General features: G+C 63.2%; 1 protein-coding gene across 4 annotated transcripts; it reads left to right on the plus strand.

Annotated features, from left to right (window-relative positions):
* Nucleotides 1-6,497: 6,497 nt before the first annotated feature.
* Nucleotides 6,498-15,320, plus strand: ZNF335 (zinc finger protein 335). Of its 4 annotated transcripts, none has more exons than XM_050313890.1 (27): nt 6,498-6,730; nt 7,061-7,334; nt 7,693-7,770; nt 7,898-8,227; nt 8,359-8,490; nt 8,566-8,724; nt 8,832-9,090; nt 9,184-9,361; nt 9,443-9,555; nt 9,747-9,765; nt 9,974-10,090; nt 10,176-10,252; nt 10,344-10,504; nt 10,623-10,852; nt 10,928-11,036; nt 11,119-11,213; nt 11,338-11,618; nt 11,714-11,852; nt 11,923-12,312; nt 12,399-12,541; nt 12,888-13,021; nt 13,219-13,319; nt 13,400-13,477; nt 13,680-13,763; nt 13,911-13,976; nt 14,142-14,223; nt 14,575-15,320. In XM_050313890.1, the coding sequence occupies exons 1-27, from the start codon at nt 6,530-6,532 to the stop codon at nt 14,691-14,693; spliced, it is 4,149 nt and encodes a 1,382-aa protein (XP_050169847.1). In that variant the 5' UTR covers nt 6,498-6,529; the 3' UTR covers nt 14,694-15,320. The 4 variants fall into 4 exon arrangements, with proteins under 4 accessions (XP_050169847.1, XP_050169846.1, XP_050169849.1 ...); XM_050313889.1 differs by having other exon boundaries at nt 6,499-6,730; nt 13,216-13,319; XM_050313892.1 differs by having other exon boundaries at nt 6,499-6,730; nt 8,832-9,075; nt 13,216-13,319.
* The last annotated feature ends 257 nt before the right edge of the window (nt 15,321-15,577 follow it).

Genomic DNA, 15,577 nt, shown 5'->3' on the forward strand with positions numbered 1-15,577 from the left:
AGCTGGCCAGGGAAGAGGTTGAACAGCCACAGCCACAGGGTGCACCAGGGTGACAAAGGTGTTGGAGAACTGAGGAGCTGGGGGTGGGGGGACACGAGGCTGCCACAGTCACTGCAGTCACTGCCTCCCACCTGGCACCCTGGGCAGGGCTCAGGGGGGCACAGGAGCAAAGGACAGACCCAGGTGTGTGGATGGCATCGGGCACTCTACCAGCGTGAGGGGCCGGGCAGGAGCGCGGTGGCAAGGGGAAGTGGGGTGGGAGAGAGTCAGCATCTTGTGCGGGTGAGACAGCAGCGGGTCAGGCAGACCAAGAGCCGGTTGTGGGGGAACACAACCTGTGCAGAAGGAAGGGAGCAGTTGGACCTGCCAGGGAGAGTCAGTGCCACGGCTGCCGTGGCACAGCCATACCCCCCAGCCGGCAGGCAGGGCGCCAGTGTGTGTTCCCAGCCAGGCCAAGCAGCTGCCAGGCCCGGTGCCCTGAGCCCATCCCTGCTCCTGTGCCATGGGCTCTGCAGCACTCGGTGCCCAGGGAGCAGAGCTGGCACCCAGCACAGGCTGACCCGGCCTGTGGTGTGCATGGTGACCTGAGCATGGGGATGCTTAGCACAGGACCAGAGCATGGGGATGCTTGGCACAAGAGCAGGGCAGGGCACAGGGAGCAGCTCTTGCGTCAGAGGCTTGGAGCCCCATCACTCCTGCTCAAGGGCTCCAGACAGAAACAACATTCCTGCACACACTTCCCATATGTGCTGCCGCGTGGGCTGGGACTGCAGCCTCCAGCTGGGCCCAGGACCCTTCCTGGCAAACCACCCCACGTGCCACGGCCCAGCAGCGCTCCAGCACCACCGGTCCCCAGTCTTGCACCCCTTCCCTGCCTGCCCCAAACTCTGTGGATGCACCTGCTCAGCTCCTTGCCTGTCCCTGCCTGTCCCTTGCCTCACCTGGGGAACTCCCCACCCCTCAGCACCAGTTTCTTGCCGGTGTTTCATCCCTGTTTGCCTGGGGCAGGAGGTGCTGTTCTGCCCCCTCAGCTCCGCTGCCCCCAGCCCCGGTGCTGCTGCTCCCACAGCCTCTCGTCTGGGTGAGGATGACGTGGCCGGTGTCACCGGCCGGCTCACCCCTCCCTGCAGGCACTGAAACCAGCGCTGCCGTGTCACCACCCCTCCCAGCTGCAAAACACACATGACAGATCCCCTGGCTGCCACACCTGCTCCGGGCACACAGGTGGGTGGCACAGTCACCTCCCTGCCCTGGGCTGGCACATCGCCCTCCGTGCCCTCCCTGGCTGCTGCACACCCTGGAACCCCTCCCCGGGTCTGTTGGGGTCCCACCCAGAGCTCCATTTACCAGGCACCAGGGCCAGTGGCCAGCACAGTGACACAGTCAAATGCTCTTGTGCTTCAGGACTCGCTTTGCTGCAAACTCTGTCCCATCCCTTGACCCTCCTCCTGCCTCAGCTTCTGCCTTCCAGCTTTGACCAACCTTTGCTCTACCAAACTCTCCCACCCGCCGGGAGCAGGAGCGCAGGGTGGTCAGGCAGGTGAGAGGGGCGCAGGGTCCAGGCCGCCCACGGTGCCTTTGGGAAGGGGGGGGGGCTCGTGGGCTCCCCCTCCAAGACTGTCACCCCCCTCTGCATCCCCCCTGGGGTGACCTGCAGGATCAGCCCCGTGGAGGCACCTCATGGGGGTGAGGCAGGAGCTGGGAGATGAGCGGGACAGGACGGGGCTGGGCGGCCGCCAGCTCCGGAGGGCACAGCTGCTGCTCTGAGCCGTCAGGGGCACGGCACAGCACGGGTGGGCAGCGCTGTGTGCCTGACAATGGTGACACAGGCACGGCAGCTGCCTGCTAAAACAGGGGGAGCAGCAACGGTGACAAGGACGGGGAACCTGCCCGCGAGGGGACAACGCGGCGCCCGGGAATCCGCGGCTGCCAGAGACGGAGAGGCCCGGGAATAAGGAGCGGGGGTTTGTGGAAGGTGGAATATGGGCAAAACTGGTGGTATTTAATTGTAAACTGCGCGAAGCAGAAGGAAGGGCGGTGGATGCAACACGCTCGGGTTTCAGTAAAACATTTGACAACTGTTCTAGAGCTTGCTGCCAAATTAACTCAGAGAGGCTCAGTTGTCAACACAGGCATATGGACAAAGCCCAGGCAGCCCGGGAATGGCACACACGGCCTGGCTGCCCTCCGGGAGCTGCCACGGCCACGCAACCTTTCAAAACCAGGCATCGTGGAAGGGGAAGAAGGCAGCCCCTGGGCTGCAGGAGCACCAGGATGGAGAGAGCTGCTGTGCTGCCAGGGTGGAAGAAGGGTTGGAGAGCACCTGGCTGGGAGCTGTCATGCCCCTACAGGGCAGGCAGCGAACCCTAGAGCCTGCCTGCTCGGCCCTGGAGTCTAACGACCCCCTCCCATGGAGCGGCAGGGAGGGGGACTGAGCAGAGCAGCCCCCAGGACCAATCATGGGCAGGGCTGCAGGGCTGGCAGGGCCCAGGAGCCCCAAGGCAGTGCTGGGTACTGATCCCCCGCTCAGGGGAGCTCATCCAGGCAAAGCCCCGCGCAGGGGGTGAGCACAGGGAATGGGAAGAGCCCAGCACAGCACATACCCGAGGCCTCGGGGGCCCTGCAACACACACAGCTCTCTGCCCACCTTGTTTATTTTACTTATATTTCAGTAATTTGCTGATTACCATTTTTTAACTAACCAGCAGTGATGAATCAGCAGCACGGGAGAGGGTGGAAGCCAGTGGCCTTGGACCGTGGCTCCGAGGTCTCAGGGTCTGGGAAGGAAGCCACAGGTTCCCTCCAGAAAGGGGAAAAAAAACATCCAGCAGCAGGAGCAGCAGTTCTGGCAGGCACGGAGGAGCCAGCTGTTTGCATCCAGTAGCTCCAAGCGCATCCTGGAAAGGCTGTTGATGATCCCAAAGCCTTGCGGGAATGGCTCCGGCGCGGGAGCAGGGCAAGACACTTGGAGGAAGTGAAGGGTTTGGAACGGCCATCGCTCTGCCAGTGGGCAGGGCAGGCACTGATGGTGCAGGAGGCCGTGGGGCAGACAGCTCACAGCAACCCCAGCATGGAGAGATCCCCCAGGAGCGCCCCGGGAGCCTTCTCCACGATCCAGCATTGCTGGGAAGGCACAGAGCGGTGAGGCAATCTGGTGTGAAGAAAAACCATTTCCTGCAGCAAGGGCTGCTTTGCTCAACGTTTTACAAAATGTGCTGATGCAACCGCCCTTCCCAGGTGGGATATAAATACAAGCCTTGATGTGGATTCGTGCCCTGCAGCTACACAAACATCGCAGCAATGTTTTCTTGGAAAAGAAAAAAAGGAAACAAGGAGGAACAAACAAGCACAGATGACAAAATCACCGGCTGGTGGAAGTCAGGGGCTCGGGTTGCAGGGGTGGGGGGAGAGGCTGAGGCTGTGCCCTGGGCACTGTGCTCAGCACAAACTCCTCTTCTGGGGTGGTGACCGAGGCCATGAGCTCACGGAGGAGCTGTGGTGGCTCAGCAAACCGTGCTGGGGAGGGGCAGCCCAGAGCGGCCACGGGGCGAGAACGGGACCCCAACCAGGGTCGCCCATCAGCGTGTTCTCACCGTGCCCGAGTGGCAGCTTGCCCAGCTGTTTCTCTTTCCAGTGCCACATCTAGGCTGGAGAGAACAGAGCTGTGACCCCTCCCAGGGCCTGGAACCGCCTGTCAGCACAGCCCATCCACCAGCCCACCAAAACCAGCCTCATATCATACCCCACCCGAGCCCGAGCGCTTTGTCCTGCAGGCACAAGCGCTGTGTTGTCTCCTCAGCCCGTTCCCAGAAGGCCCTTTAACCTGCTGCTCCCCCCGCTAAGGTATTTGGATGCGCATCCAACGCGTGGTTTTGGATTCTCTTAAGCCTCTTGCTGAGATTTCTTTTGTGTTTTCTTTGGCTCTGAAGTGGTTTCAGGCTCGGGGCTGCAGCAGCAGAGCATTATCAGTGAGGAGCTGTGCTCTGCCTGCCCTGGAAATCCCCCGCTCACCCGGCCCGGGGGCACACGGCGTTTTTAAAAATAGCAGGTTACCCATCGCAGCAAAGCTCTGCTGGGACAATGCTCCGAGACAGAGGACGTGGGGCACCTCTGAAGGGCAACAGGGAAGCTCGACGCAGCTTTCCATGGGCCGAGCCAGCACCGGGAGGGCCCCTGAGGCCCCCCGGAGCTCGGGCTGCTTTGCCCCGGAGCCACCACCCGTTGGGAAAACCCTTCACTTGTCTCACAGGGCAGTGACTGAAGGCTGGAAGAGGGAAATCAGCTGGGCTGACACAAATCCATCCCGTTCCCTCTACCTGGGAGGCAGCCTGTGCCAGGGGTTCCTCCGACACCACTCCCTGTCCCCGACAGACACAGAGAGCTCCCCCTGAAGGGGAGCACAGGGACACCCCCAGCTCCAGGCCACGGCTGCTCACAGGCACTGTCGGGCTGTGCCAGTGTGAGCCACGAGACTACGGAGGGGGGACATCAGGCCCTGGAGCCCTCCACGTCCTCCCTGGCTCCGCTTCCCCCACAGGGCTGCTTTAAAGAGCAGTAATGGAGAAAAAAAAAACCACAACCACCCCTCAGCTGTCTCTCTCGGGCTTCTGGCGTGTTGGTGACGGCAGCAGCACGCAGGGACTCAGCCCCAGGGCAGCGGGAGCGCTCACCGCTGCTGTCTGCGCTGATGGATGAGGGCATAAACCTTTCAAGGATGCATTTAATTAGCTAGAAAAGGAGCCGGGAGGCAGGGCAGCTCCTCCGCCGGGCACACGGAGCCTCCGGGGCAGCACTCGAGGGACTCGCAGAGCCCCCCGCAGAGGAACCCAGGGCTTGGGGGGCTGGACTCTGCCTGCCCCATCCGGGGACAGAGCACCAGGGCCGAATGCTGCAGAGCGCTGACCCAGTGCTGATCCTGAGGGCTGATCAAGCCCAACAGCCCCCGGATCGGATTTCTGGCGGGCGACGCCAGCACTCGCAGATGAGACACCGTCTGTCCTGCTGCGGCTGGCACCGCCTCAGCACCGGCCGGCCTGGCCAGCGACACGGTGGCACTGCCCACCCCGACCTGCACTGCCCACCCCGACCTGCACTGCCCACCCCGACCTGCACTGCCCACCCCGACCTGCACTGCGGGCTGGCTCTGTCCGGGCAGCTCTGAACTCCCCTCGCCCGGGGGACCCCGCTCAGCAGCCAGGCTCAGCCCAGCAAAGTGCAGGCATAACACAGCTTCCTTTCTTTTTTTTTTTTTTTTTTAAATAATCGGGATAGAGTCGTTCTCAGAATAGCACTGCAACACGAGAAACATTAAACACCGGGGTTGGGTAAAAACATCAGCACGGAGCAGGGCTTCACCCAGAGGCCGAGCCCAGGCCAGGCACAGCTGAGCTCAGCTGGGCGATCTGGCACAGCACCGCGCTCAGCTCCGAGCTCATCCCTGCGGGAATGCCGCGGCACCAGGAGCTGGCCCTGGACAGCCCGGAGCAGCCCCCCCACCGGTGCCCCCCGAACACGGGCAGACAGGGCAGAGCAACCGGGCGTCCTCTGCCACCTGGGCGGGGGGAACCGCCGGGGGAACGGGGGGAGCGAGAGCCCAGCGGAGGCCCCGGGCGAGGGTCGGCTCGGGAATGGGCGGCGCCCACCCAAGAGGCGCGCCGGTCCCAGCGCCCACGGCGGGCTACGGGACGGGAAGCGGAGCGGCGGGGCCCGCCCGGGGTGCGGGCTGTGCAGGGCGGGCGGAGCCCCCGCCGGGCCGGGCGGGAGCGGAGCGGGCGGACCGAGCCCCGGCCCCGCCGCCGCTTCCGCCTCCCTGTCACGTGACCAGCGCAACCCGGCGCGACGCCGACGCTCAGGGCCCGGGCGCCGCTTCCTGACGCAATGACGCACGATCACAGCGCCGCCGAGAGCCCTCCGCGGAAAAAGTAGTCCCCGGCGGGGAGCTGGGCTCTCCTCCCGCGGGAGGCGGGAGGCGCCGTTCGCCGCCGGAAGGCGACGGCGGCGGCGGCCGGGGTGAGGAGGGCGCCCCGGAGGCGGCGAGCGCCGCGGGCGGGGCGGGGGCCGGGCGGCGGTAAGTAGTCCCGGCGCGGGGGCCCGCGCGGCCGTATCGCTGCGCGGCGCGAGGGCGGGGGCCATGGCGGCCGCCGTGGTGCCGGCTCCGGCGGGGGCGCGGTGGGGCCGCGGCGAGCCGGGTGAGGGCGCGGGTCGGCGGGCGGGCGGCGGCGGCGGGGCTCCTCTCCCGGCGCGGCGGCGGCTCCCCGCCCCGGCGGCACCGGGGCCGCCCTGCCGTGTGCGCGCGGAGGCGGCGGGGGACCCTGCGGCAAAGATGGCGGGCGAGGGCCCGGCGGGGCCGCGGGGCATGACGGGACCGGGCACCGGCGGCGCCGGCACCCCCGGGATGGGCCCGCGGCCGCTCCGGGACCCCCGCGGGGGGTGCGGCCCGCCGGGAGCGAAAGGCGGGCGGCGGCGGCGGCGGCCCTGATGGCGGCGGTCCCCCCGCAGGTCGAGCGTAGCGGGCCCCGGCAGGGCGGGCATGGAGGAGAATGCGGTGGAGAGCAGCAGCGACGCGGCCCCGCAGGCGGCGCGGGAGGAGCCCACCGAGAGCGGGCTGGGCGTCGGCAGCTCGGACGCCGTGTCGGCGGACAGCAGCGACGCCGCCGCGGGGCCCGGACGCCTGTCCCGCGGCGATGACTCCGGCGTGGGGCAGAGCTCCGACAGCAGCGCGACCTCCTTGGTAAGCGCCGGGGGAGCGGCCGCGGTTCTGGTTCCTGGGGGTTTCTCGGGGCGTTTCTGACAGACTGAGCTCTGCGGCCTCGGCAGGCGCTGTTAGGCCTCTGGTGCCGTGTGTGCTTGCCGGTCTGAGCAGCAGGACTCCCCCTGGTAGCAAGGACAGCCCTGGATGTCCAGGTCCTTGTCGGTACCAAAGGATTTGCTCTCGTGCTTTTCCTGGCAGTTCTGCACTAATACACCTGGTCATTTGCATATGTTGGCTGCCCCAGGGGCTTGGTCTGGCAAAAGTGTCTCAACTGAGCTGATCTGAGCTGGACTCTTTTTCTTCTGCTAGGAAGAGGTCTCGGAGAGTAGCTCCAGCACAGAAGTCGTTCCCCGGGTTTACCTGCCAGACTCATCCTCCATCGCCCAATCCACCCTGGTCTCCAGTGTCTCCACCGTGAGCCAGTCCATCATGGTGTCACAGTCCCCACAAGTCCTCGTCCACTCCAGTGTGGTCACTGATGGAGCCACAGTCGTGTCAGACTCCACTGCATCCACTTCCTCAGACCTGGGCTCTGCCATTGACAAAATCATCGAGTCCACGATCGGACCAGACATCATCCAGAGTGAGTGTGTGCTCCCAGCTGGAGGTGGCCTGGGGGGCTGGGAGGGAGCTGCTGCTGTGCCAGAACTCGGGAGGTGGAGGGAAATATGGACATGGAATTATTAGGGTTGGAAAAAACATCTTAAGATCATCGAGTCCAGCAGCTCAGCAGGGTTTTCTCTTCTTGCCATGCTGGAGCGTAGCTGGAGGGTTTGATAAGGAGCTCATGCTGCTGGACAGCTGCTCCTTCAGCCCAGACAGGCTCCATTCAGGGAGCCAGGCCCTCCTCACACTTTCCTGCTTGTGTCTGAGCTGGGAGAGCCCCAGTGAGCCCCAGTGGCCCTGGGGCCTGGCAGTCACCTCTGTGCTCTCCCTGCCAGGCTGCATCGCCGTGACCAGCGCGGAGGATGGAGGAGCAGAGACCACACAGTACCTCATCCTGCAAGGCCCTGATGATGGTGAGGGAGTACCCTGGGCTGTCCATGTGGAGCCACCCCTGAGCTCGTGTTCAGCCCTGAGCCCCCAGTGCAGCCTTGGGTGCAGGGGAGGGTCTGCCCCTGGGCTGAGTGGGTTTTGGTGTTTCAGGTGCTCCCATGGTGTCCCAGATGGCCACGTCTGCTCTGGCCAATAGTTTGGTGATAGAAGCTGTTGCTGATGGACCTACCTCCACGTGCCTTGAGCAGCCTGGCCCTTCAGACCCTTCCAAAGAGCTGGAAGTGCTGGAGCTGCCCGTAAAGCGAGAGCAGGCTCAAGAGGCGGATGGCGGGGAGGAGCTGGACCAGCCGGACATGGAGACCCTGGAGGAGATGATGGAGGTGGTGGTGGTGCAGCAGTTCAAGTGCAAGATGTGTCAGTACAAGAGCGTCTCCAAGAAAACGCTGATTAACCACATGAAAGAGCGTCACTTCCAGCCTGGTGAGTGCCAAGGGCACCTCACTGCAGATGGGCTCTGCTCTCTGGGGAGGAAACGAGGGAGGAGTTGGAGCATAAGGGTCTGTTCTGGCACAGAGTCTGGTAAAGAGCTATCACCCTGTTCTCTGTGGCAGTGGGTTCAGCTCTGGCTTTGAAGAAAGGGCGACCACGAAAGGGGGGAGCTGCTCAGAAGGCAGAGGAGGAGGAGGCCCCAGAAGAAGAAGATGATGATATCATGGATGCTGGTGCTATTGATGACCCTGAAGGTAGGACTTGTTCTCCCCACATCTTAAGTAGCTTAGTCTCTTGTCGGTCTGACATTTTGGGGTGCTTGCCCTCAGAGGACAGCGACTACAACCCAGCTGAGGATGAGCCCCGGGGGCGACAGCCCAAGTACGGCCGCATTGTCCCCACGTCCAGCGAGGAGAGGCCGCGCCGGCGCCCGGGGAGACCCCGCAAGCTCCCTCGTCTGGAGAACGCGTCTCAGGATGTGCCAGAAGGTGAGGGAGGTGGGAGGCAACAGCAGTACTGGGGCAGGGAGGGGTGCACAAGGTCCCGGAGCCCACAGCGGGGGTGTGACAGAGCTGTGCTGTGCTCTGTGGAGCAGGAGGGGAGGTGGAGCCCCTGGTGACATCCCAGAGCACACCGAGCCGTGAGCTGCAGAACTCGGAGGCAGCCAGTTCCTCTGGCCTGGAGAATGGGACCGGCGAGAGCCTGGTGGAGCCGAGCATCAGCCAGTCCGACTCCGAGAACAAGGACCCTTCCTCCAACACGGGTGCTGAGGAGGCAGACGCCGTCCCCCGGCGGCGCGGGCGGCCCTCCCGCCGCTTCCTGGGCAAGAAATACCGCAAGTACATGGGGCACAGGTGAGGGGGGTGTGCTGGGCCCTCTGGCCTCTGCCCAGGGCCGGTCCAGCCCGTTGGCCACCGCAGCTCTGAGTCCTGCTGCCGTTCCTGCAGGTACTACTACAAGTCCCCCAAGCCCCTGATGCGGCCGTACCTGTGCCGGATCTGCGGCTCACGGTTCCTCACGCACGACGATCTGCGCTTCCACGTCAACTCGCACGAGGCCAACGACCCGCAGCTCTTCAAGTGTCTGCAGTGCAGCTACCGCTCCCGGCGCTGGTCCTCCCTCAAGGTGAGCTCTGTCTGCCCTGCCCCCGACCCACGAGGGTGCCCGGCAGCCCCAGGCCTCACGGCCCTGCTCTGCTTCTCCCAGGAGCACATGTTCAATCATGTGGGCAGCAAGCCCTACAAGTGTGAGGAGTGCAATTACACCAGCGTGTACAAGAAGGATGTCATCCGGCACTCCACGGTGCACAACCGGGACAGGTGAGGGAAGCGCAGTCCTGGGGACTGAATGGCACTGACGCTGTTCCTCCTGCCCTGAGAGGGCAGCTGTGGCTGCCCCTTCCCCTGACCTCTGACCTTTTTCAAATAGGGGAGTTTTGGTGTCTGGATACAAGACGGCTCAGACTTGGGGTGTGGCTCACACAAGGGGCTTTTCTTCTTTTTTTTTTTAGGAAGAAGAGGGCTGATCCGGTGAGTTTGAGTACTCTGTTGGCTTGTTTCTCAGCACTGTTATGTGGGAAGAGGCACATCTGGGTCTTCCACAAATTCTCGATGCCTTGTTGAGGGCATTGTTTCTGGATCTCTTGAGGAAAGGCAGCCCAGGTCCTGCAAGTGGGGGAGAGGGTAAGGAAACTGGTGAGCCTGTCCAGGTGAGCTCAATTTAATGCTCTCCATCCAGCCACCAAAGCTGAACTCCTTCCCGTGCCCTGTCTGCAACCGTGTCTACCCCATGCAGAAGAGGCTTACGCAGCACATGAAGACACACAGCACGGAGAAGCCTCACATGTGTGACAAGGTGAGGGAGACACGGCCTGGGGAGGGGCTGGCAGCGGGTAGGGCTGGGCAGGAGGTGAACACTGCTCCGCTTTGCCCCACCACAGTGCGGGAAGTCCTTTAAGAAGCGCTACACCTTCAAGATGCACCTGCTGACACACATCCAGGCCATCGCCAACCGCAGGTGGGAGCCCGGTACAGCCCACGGCGTGCCCTGGCAGAGCCCGTGTCCCACTCCCCCTCAGCCTCTGTGACAGGCAGCTTGGTCCTGGCAGGTTCAAGTGTGAGTTCTGTGACTACGTCTGCGAGGACAAGAAGGTCCTGCTGAACCACCAGCTGTCACACATGAACGACAAGCCCTACAAGTGCAGCGTCTGCAAGTATTCCACCTTCCGGGAGGACTTCCTGGTCTCACACATGGCAGTCAAGCACACAGGTGAGAGGGGCCCAATGTCCTGCACCCCCTGTTTCTCCCAGAGAAGGTCAGAGCCTGCCTGCTCTCCCTGCCATCCCTCGAGAACCCTGTGCCTGACTCCCCCTCCCTGGCCCCGCAGGAGGGAAGCCGTTTGCTTGCGAGTTCTGTCACTTCACCACCAAGCACAAGAAGAACCTGCGCCTGCACGTGCAGTGCCGCCACGCCGACTCCTTCGAGGAGTGGGCACAGCGGCACCCCGAGGAGCCGCCCTGCCGCCGCCGCCCCTTCTTCACCCTGCAGCAGATCGAGGAGCTGAAGCAGCAGCACAGCCAGGTGCAGGCGCCGGCTGAGCCGGAGGCCAGCCCAGCGGTGAGTGCCGTGCCCGGCCCCGGCTCGTCCCGGTGCTCGCTGCCTGCCTTGCTGTCAGCTCCCTCTCTCATGCAGGCACCTCTTGTCCCCATCACCTGCCACGCGGTGCAGGCTGTCGCCGGAGCAGAAACTCCTGTCCTCTCACAGAGTTCCCTGGAAGGGGCCACCATCATCTACGAACAAGGTCAGTGAGCTCCCGGGAAGGGGTTGGAATGGGGAGGAGGTGGGCGAGCACCTGCCTGACCCTCCCCATCCATCCCCCCCAGATGTGGCTGGATCAGCAGAGCTGGCCACACAGACAGCCCTGGATCTGCTGCTGAACATGAGCGCCCAGCGAGAGCTGGCCACAGGCTCGCTGCAGGTGAGCGGGGCCAAGGGGGGCCAGACCTACTGGGGGTGGCAAAGGGAGGCTTCCCAACCCTGTTCCTCTGCAGGGTTGTCTTGCAGAGCCTTGCTCCCCTCAGCTGAGCCGCTGTCTCACACAGGTGACAGTGGTGAAGCCAGATGACCCAGGAGAGACACCAGGCCCCTGTGAGCCACAGACACAGGAGGAGGAGGCAAAGGTGGAATCAAAGGAGCAGCAGCAGAAATTGGTGATGCTGCACGTGGCAGAGCCCGGGCAGGCGCTGGTGCAGGAGGCGTACAGGGAGGCAAGCCTGGGTGGCTCGGAGCTGCAGCAGATCACCATCCCCTTTGGAGGGACAGCGGAGTACAGCATCATTGCACCCATCAGCGAGGAGATCCAGGCCCCTGGAACACTGTACAGGTCAGCTGTAGGGGAGGAGCAGGGAGGTGGAGGCGCTTCTGCTCTCCAGTGAGGAGGAAGAGGCAGGGCCTCTCTGACCCTGTCCTCTCTGGCAGTGAGGAGGAGAGCCCTGTGGAGACCTCCCACGCAGTTGTGGTGAGCGGGGCTGTGATGACAGAGGAGGCTCTGAAGGACCATAACAATCATTACATCATGTCATCCAGTGTCCCAGGGAGCCAGTTCCAGACCGTGGAGGTAAGGAGCTGAGCCTGCTCCCCGTCCTGGGCAGCAGTGTGAGCAGGTGTGACTGGTGTTTCTCCCGCAGCCCCTCAGCGGGGATGCTGCAGTTCCTTCGCCTGTGGAGGGCCAGGAGGCTCAGCCCGCCGGCATCAAGTGGCCCCTGGTGCAGTGTGTCACCAGGCAGCTCCAGAAGGACTCGTCTTTATCCCCAGCCTCCGAGGGGCAGGAAGTCTCATCCCCAAAGATGAAGTGGCCTGCACTCCAAGGCATGGCCAAGAAGCTCTCGTGCAAGGTTTCCCCAGCCAAGAAGCTCTCGTGCAAGATTTCCACAGCCAAAAAGTTTTCATGCAGGATTTGCACAGCCATGTTCACAGGGAGGGCAGAGATGGAGAGTCACAAGAGAGCCCACATTGGGCCCAGCACCTTCAAGTGTCCCGACTGTACCTTCACTGCCACTCTCTGGCCGGAGGTCCGGGTAGGTTCCCTGACACAGAGCATCCCTGGCAACAAAGGGCTTGGAGAAACAGGTTTTCTGACCTGGCTCTTGTCCTCCTGTCCCAGAGCCACATGGTCCAGCACGCCAGTCTTCGGCCACACAAGTGCCCCCACTGCAGCTTTGCCTCCAAGAACAAGAAGGACCTGCGCAGGCACATGCTGACCCACACCAACGAGAAGCCCTTCGCCTGCCAGGTCTGTGGGCAGAGGTGAGTGATGCAGCAGGGCTGTTACTGCTTTGGGAGATCCCACAGAGCTCTGCAAGCTTCAAGAGGAGAGACAGGATCTTGCAGAGCTCACTGTGCCAGCCCTTCCCCAGCAGCAGCCCCTGTTAGAGGGGACTCTGCCCTTGGGAACAATTCCTGCTGCAGGTGGGCCCAGCTTCATCCCCAAGGAAGCTCTGCATGGTGAGGTTCAGTACCTGGGCACTGATGGGAACATGCTAGGAACTGGGATGGGCCATGCTGTAGGGATGTGCCTGTGGTGCCTGTGGGCTGTGTCTGAGACAGCACAGGGTCCCATGGCAAACTCCACCTTGCTCTGCTCCTCCTGTAGGTTCAACCGTAAAGGGCACCTCAAGTTCCACATGCAGCGTTTGCACAGCTCTGAGGGGAAGGGGCCGGGACCTGCTGCTGCCCAGCAGACCATCATCCTCAACAGTGACGAGGACACCCTGGCCACCCTGCACAGTAAGATGTGTCCCTGTGACCAGGGCTGACCTGCAGGTGTCCTGCAGCCAGCACCTTGTGCAGGATTCACCCAGCCCATGGGCCAGGCAGGGCTCAGTGGGGTCAGGGTCAGGAGCAGCCTCTGGGGAGCAGGGCCATGGGCAGCCCCTGCAGTGTCCCCACTGGTGTCCCCAGCAGCTCTCTCTGCATTGCAGCAGCTCTGCAGGCCGGGCAGGCCGTGCTGGCTCCTGAGAGGCTGCAGCAGGCTCTGGGGCAGGAGCACATCCTTGTCACGCAGGAGCAGAGCGTCACCAGCCAGGTGAGTCAGGCCCCTCAGCCTCAACCTCCCTCCCAGGGGACCATACCACTCCCCTGACCACACAGGGCACTTCCTTGCAGGAGGAGGCAGCCTACATCCAGGAGATCACGACTGCAGACGGACAGACAGTACAGCACTTAGTGACTGCTGACAACCAGGTGAGGGGACACGGCCCAGCGATGGTGACTCTGCCCAGCGGGACTGGGAGAGCTGGTGGCAGTGGGGACAGCAGGGGTCAGCAGGGAGAGCTGGAGGCACTGGGGTGGTGAAAACAGACATAGGAGACAGACAGATCTCTCTGTGGTGGGAGTGGGGTGGACAGTGGTGATCTTTGCTGGGTCTGAATTCTTGTGTTTGCAGGTTCAGTACATTATTGCCCAGGAAGGCGTCCCTCACTTGCTTCCCCAGGAATATGTTGTTGTCCCAGAGGGACATCACATCCAGGTGAGCTTCACAGGGTGGGTGGGGCTCACAGGGTGCCACATGTGTGGGGCTGAGCCCCCTTGGGCCCCCTCCAGCTTACTCACTTCAGGTCACAGCTTTGCTGGGGGCCTGGACACCCACAGTCCCTAACACACTGCTTGTCCCCAGGTACAGGACGGTCAGATCACCCACATCCAGTACGAGCAGGGCAGCCAGTTCCTCCCAGAGTCGCAGGTAAGGGGCCTGGGAGGGGCTGCTGTGAGGTGATCCCTGAGCCTGCCTGGAGAGGGCAATGTGAAACAGGGTGCTTATGGGCTGGAATCTCAATGCGGTGACTGTGGGAAGAGCAGCTCCAGAAGGGCCCCTTTCCTCAGGCCTCCCCTGTTCTCTCCTGTGCAGATCCAGTACATGCCTGTGTCATCTGAGCAGCAGCTCGTCACCCAGGCACAGCTGGAAGCAGCAGCACACTCAGCTGTCTCAGGTAGGAGCAGAGCCCTGGGCCGAAGGGGACAGTCCTTCCAGGGTTTGGAGTGCTGGATTTGCCAGCAGTGGTGGTTGGGGCTGGCAGGGAGCTGTGCAGCTCCCTGGGCAGGAAGGGCTGGGAAGGCGAGCCTGGATTGCTGTTGTGTTGCCAAACCGTGGTGTCTGAGGGCGGATCTTTCCTGATCCCAGCCTGTCAGTTCCGGAACAGGGTTAACCAGAGCTGGGCTCCCTGCTCCACAGAGCGTGAGCCCCACAGGAGCGAGGTGGCCATGTGTCCCTCCCCTGGGAGCAGGTGGGGAACACGGAGCGGGGACCCTGCAAGGCGGTGCTGACCCCCCTTTCCCTGCAGCAGTGGCAGATGCAGCGATGGCCCAGGCCCAGGGCGTCTTCAGCACTGAGGCAGCGGCGGAGCAGATCCATCAGCTGCAGCCGGGCATCCACTACGACGTGATCGCGCTGGCGGAGTAGCACCGGGCAGGGCTGGGCACCGCGCTGGGCAGGCCACGCCAGCAGCGGCCCCAGCCAGCAGTTGCCTTATTGAGTCAGGGCTGCGAGGGACACACCTGAGCTGGAGCGACACGGACACGCTGCCGCTCAGCCCCATGCCCGTGGGGGCCTGTGCATCCCCCAGAGACTGCTCAGCAGCTGCAGGGGCAGCCCGTGTGTGGACGGTCTCTTTGCCTGTTGCACTTGATGGTCTGAAACCCCTTCTCCTGAACTGTCTGTGTGAGCAGACACGGATCGGTGTCTGCCCAGCACATGAGGGTCCTGGGGGAACCATGGGGCCAGGCACAGCTGTGTGGTGTGATGTGAGAGGTGTGTGCAGCCACAGCCACGTGCTCCCTGCAGCCATAGGGCCTGTGGTCCTGCTGTGCCAGCATCCGGCCCTCCCATGGCATCTCCGGCCTGCAGGCAGGCAGCAGCAGGGCTCTGGACTGGAGAAACCTGAGGAGGAGGAGGCAGAGGTGGAAGATGCTCTATTTTTCTTCTGAAGAGGGGATGGACTCTGGCGTTGGTCCGTCGGTGGTTGTGGGAGAGGTTCAGCTGTGACATTCTCAAGCTTTGACTATGCTTATGAATAAAAAGGGATAGAGACCTGGGTGTGTGCCTGCCTGGGAGTCCAGGCTCCAGCCAGCAGGGACAGGACAGCCCAGCATCCCCAGCACATCCCCTGGGGCTGCAGCACAGGGGTCCCAGAGCCCAGCGCTGCGCCGGGCCCGTCACTGCTGGCAGACGCTCCGGGCTATCAGCTGCCTCCCGCCCGAGTGACCTTGACTCCAGGGAAGTGAGCCGGGCAGCTGGGACAGCGGTGAGCTTGGGGCTGGAGTCATGAAATTAATCGAGTGGTAAAC

This window comes from Myiozetetes cayanensis, unplaced genomic scaffold (assembly GCF_022539395.1).
Source record: "Myiozetetes cayanensis isolate MyiCay16 unplaced genomic scaffold, myiCay2020 scf19, whole genome shotgun sequence".
Lineage (NCBI taxonomy): Eukaryota > Metazoa > Chordata > Aves > Passeriformes > Tyrannidae > Myiozetetes > Myiozetetes cayanensis.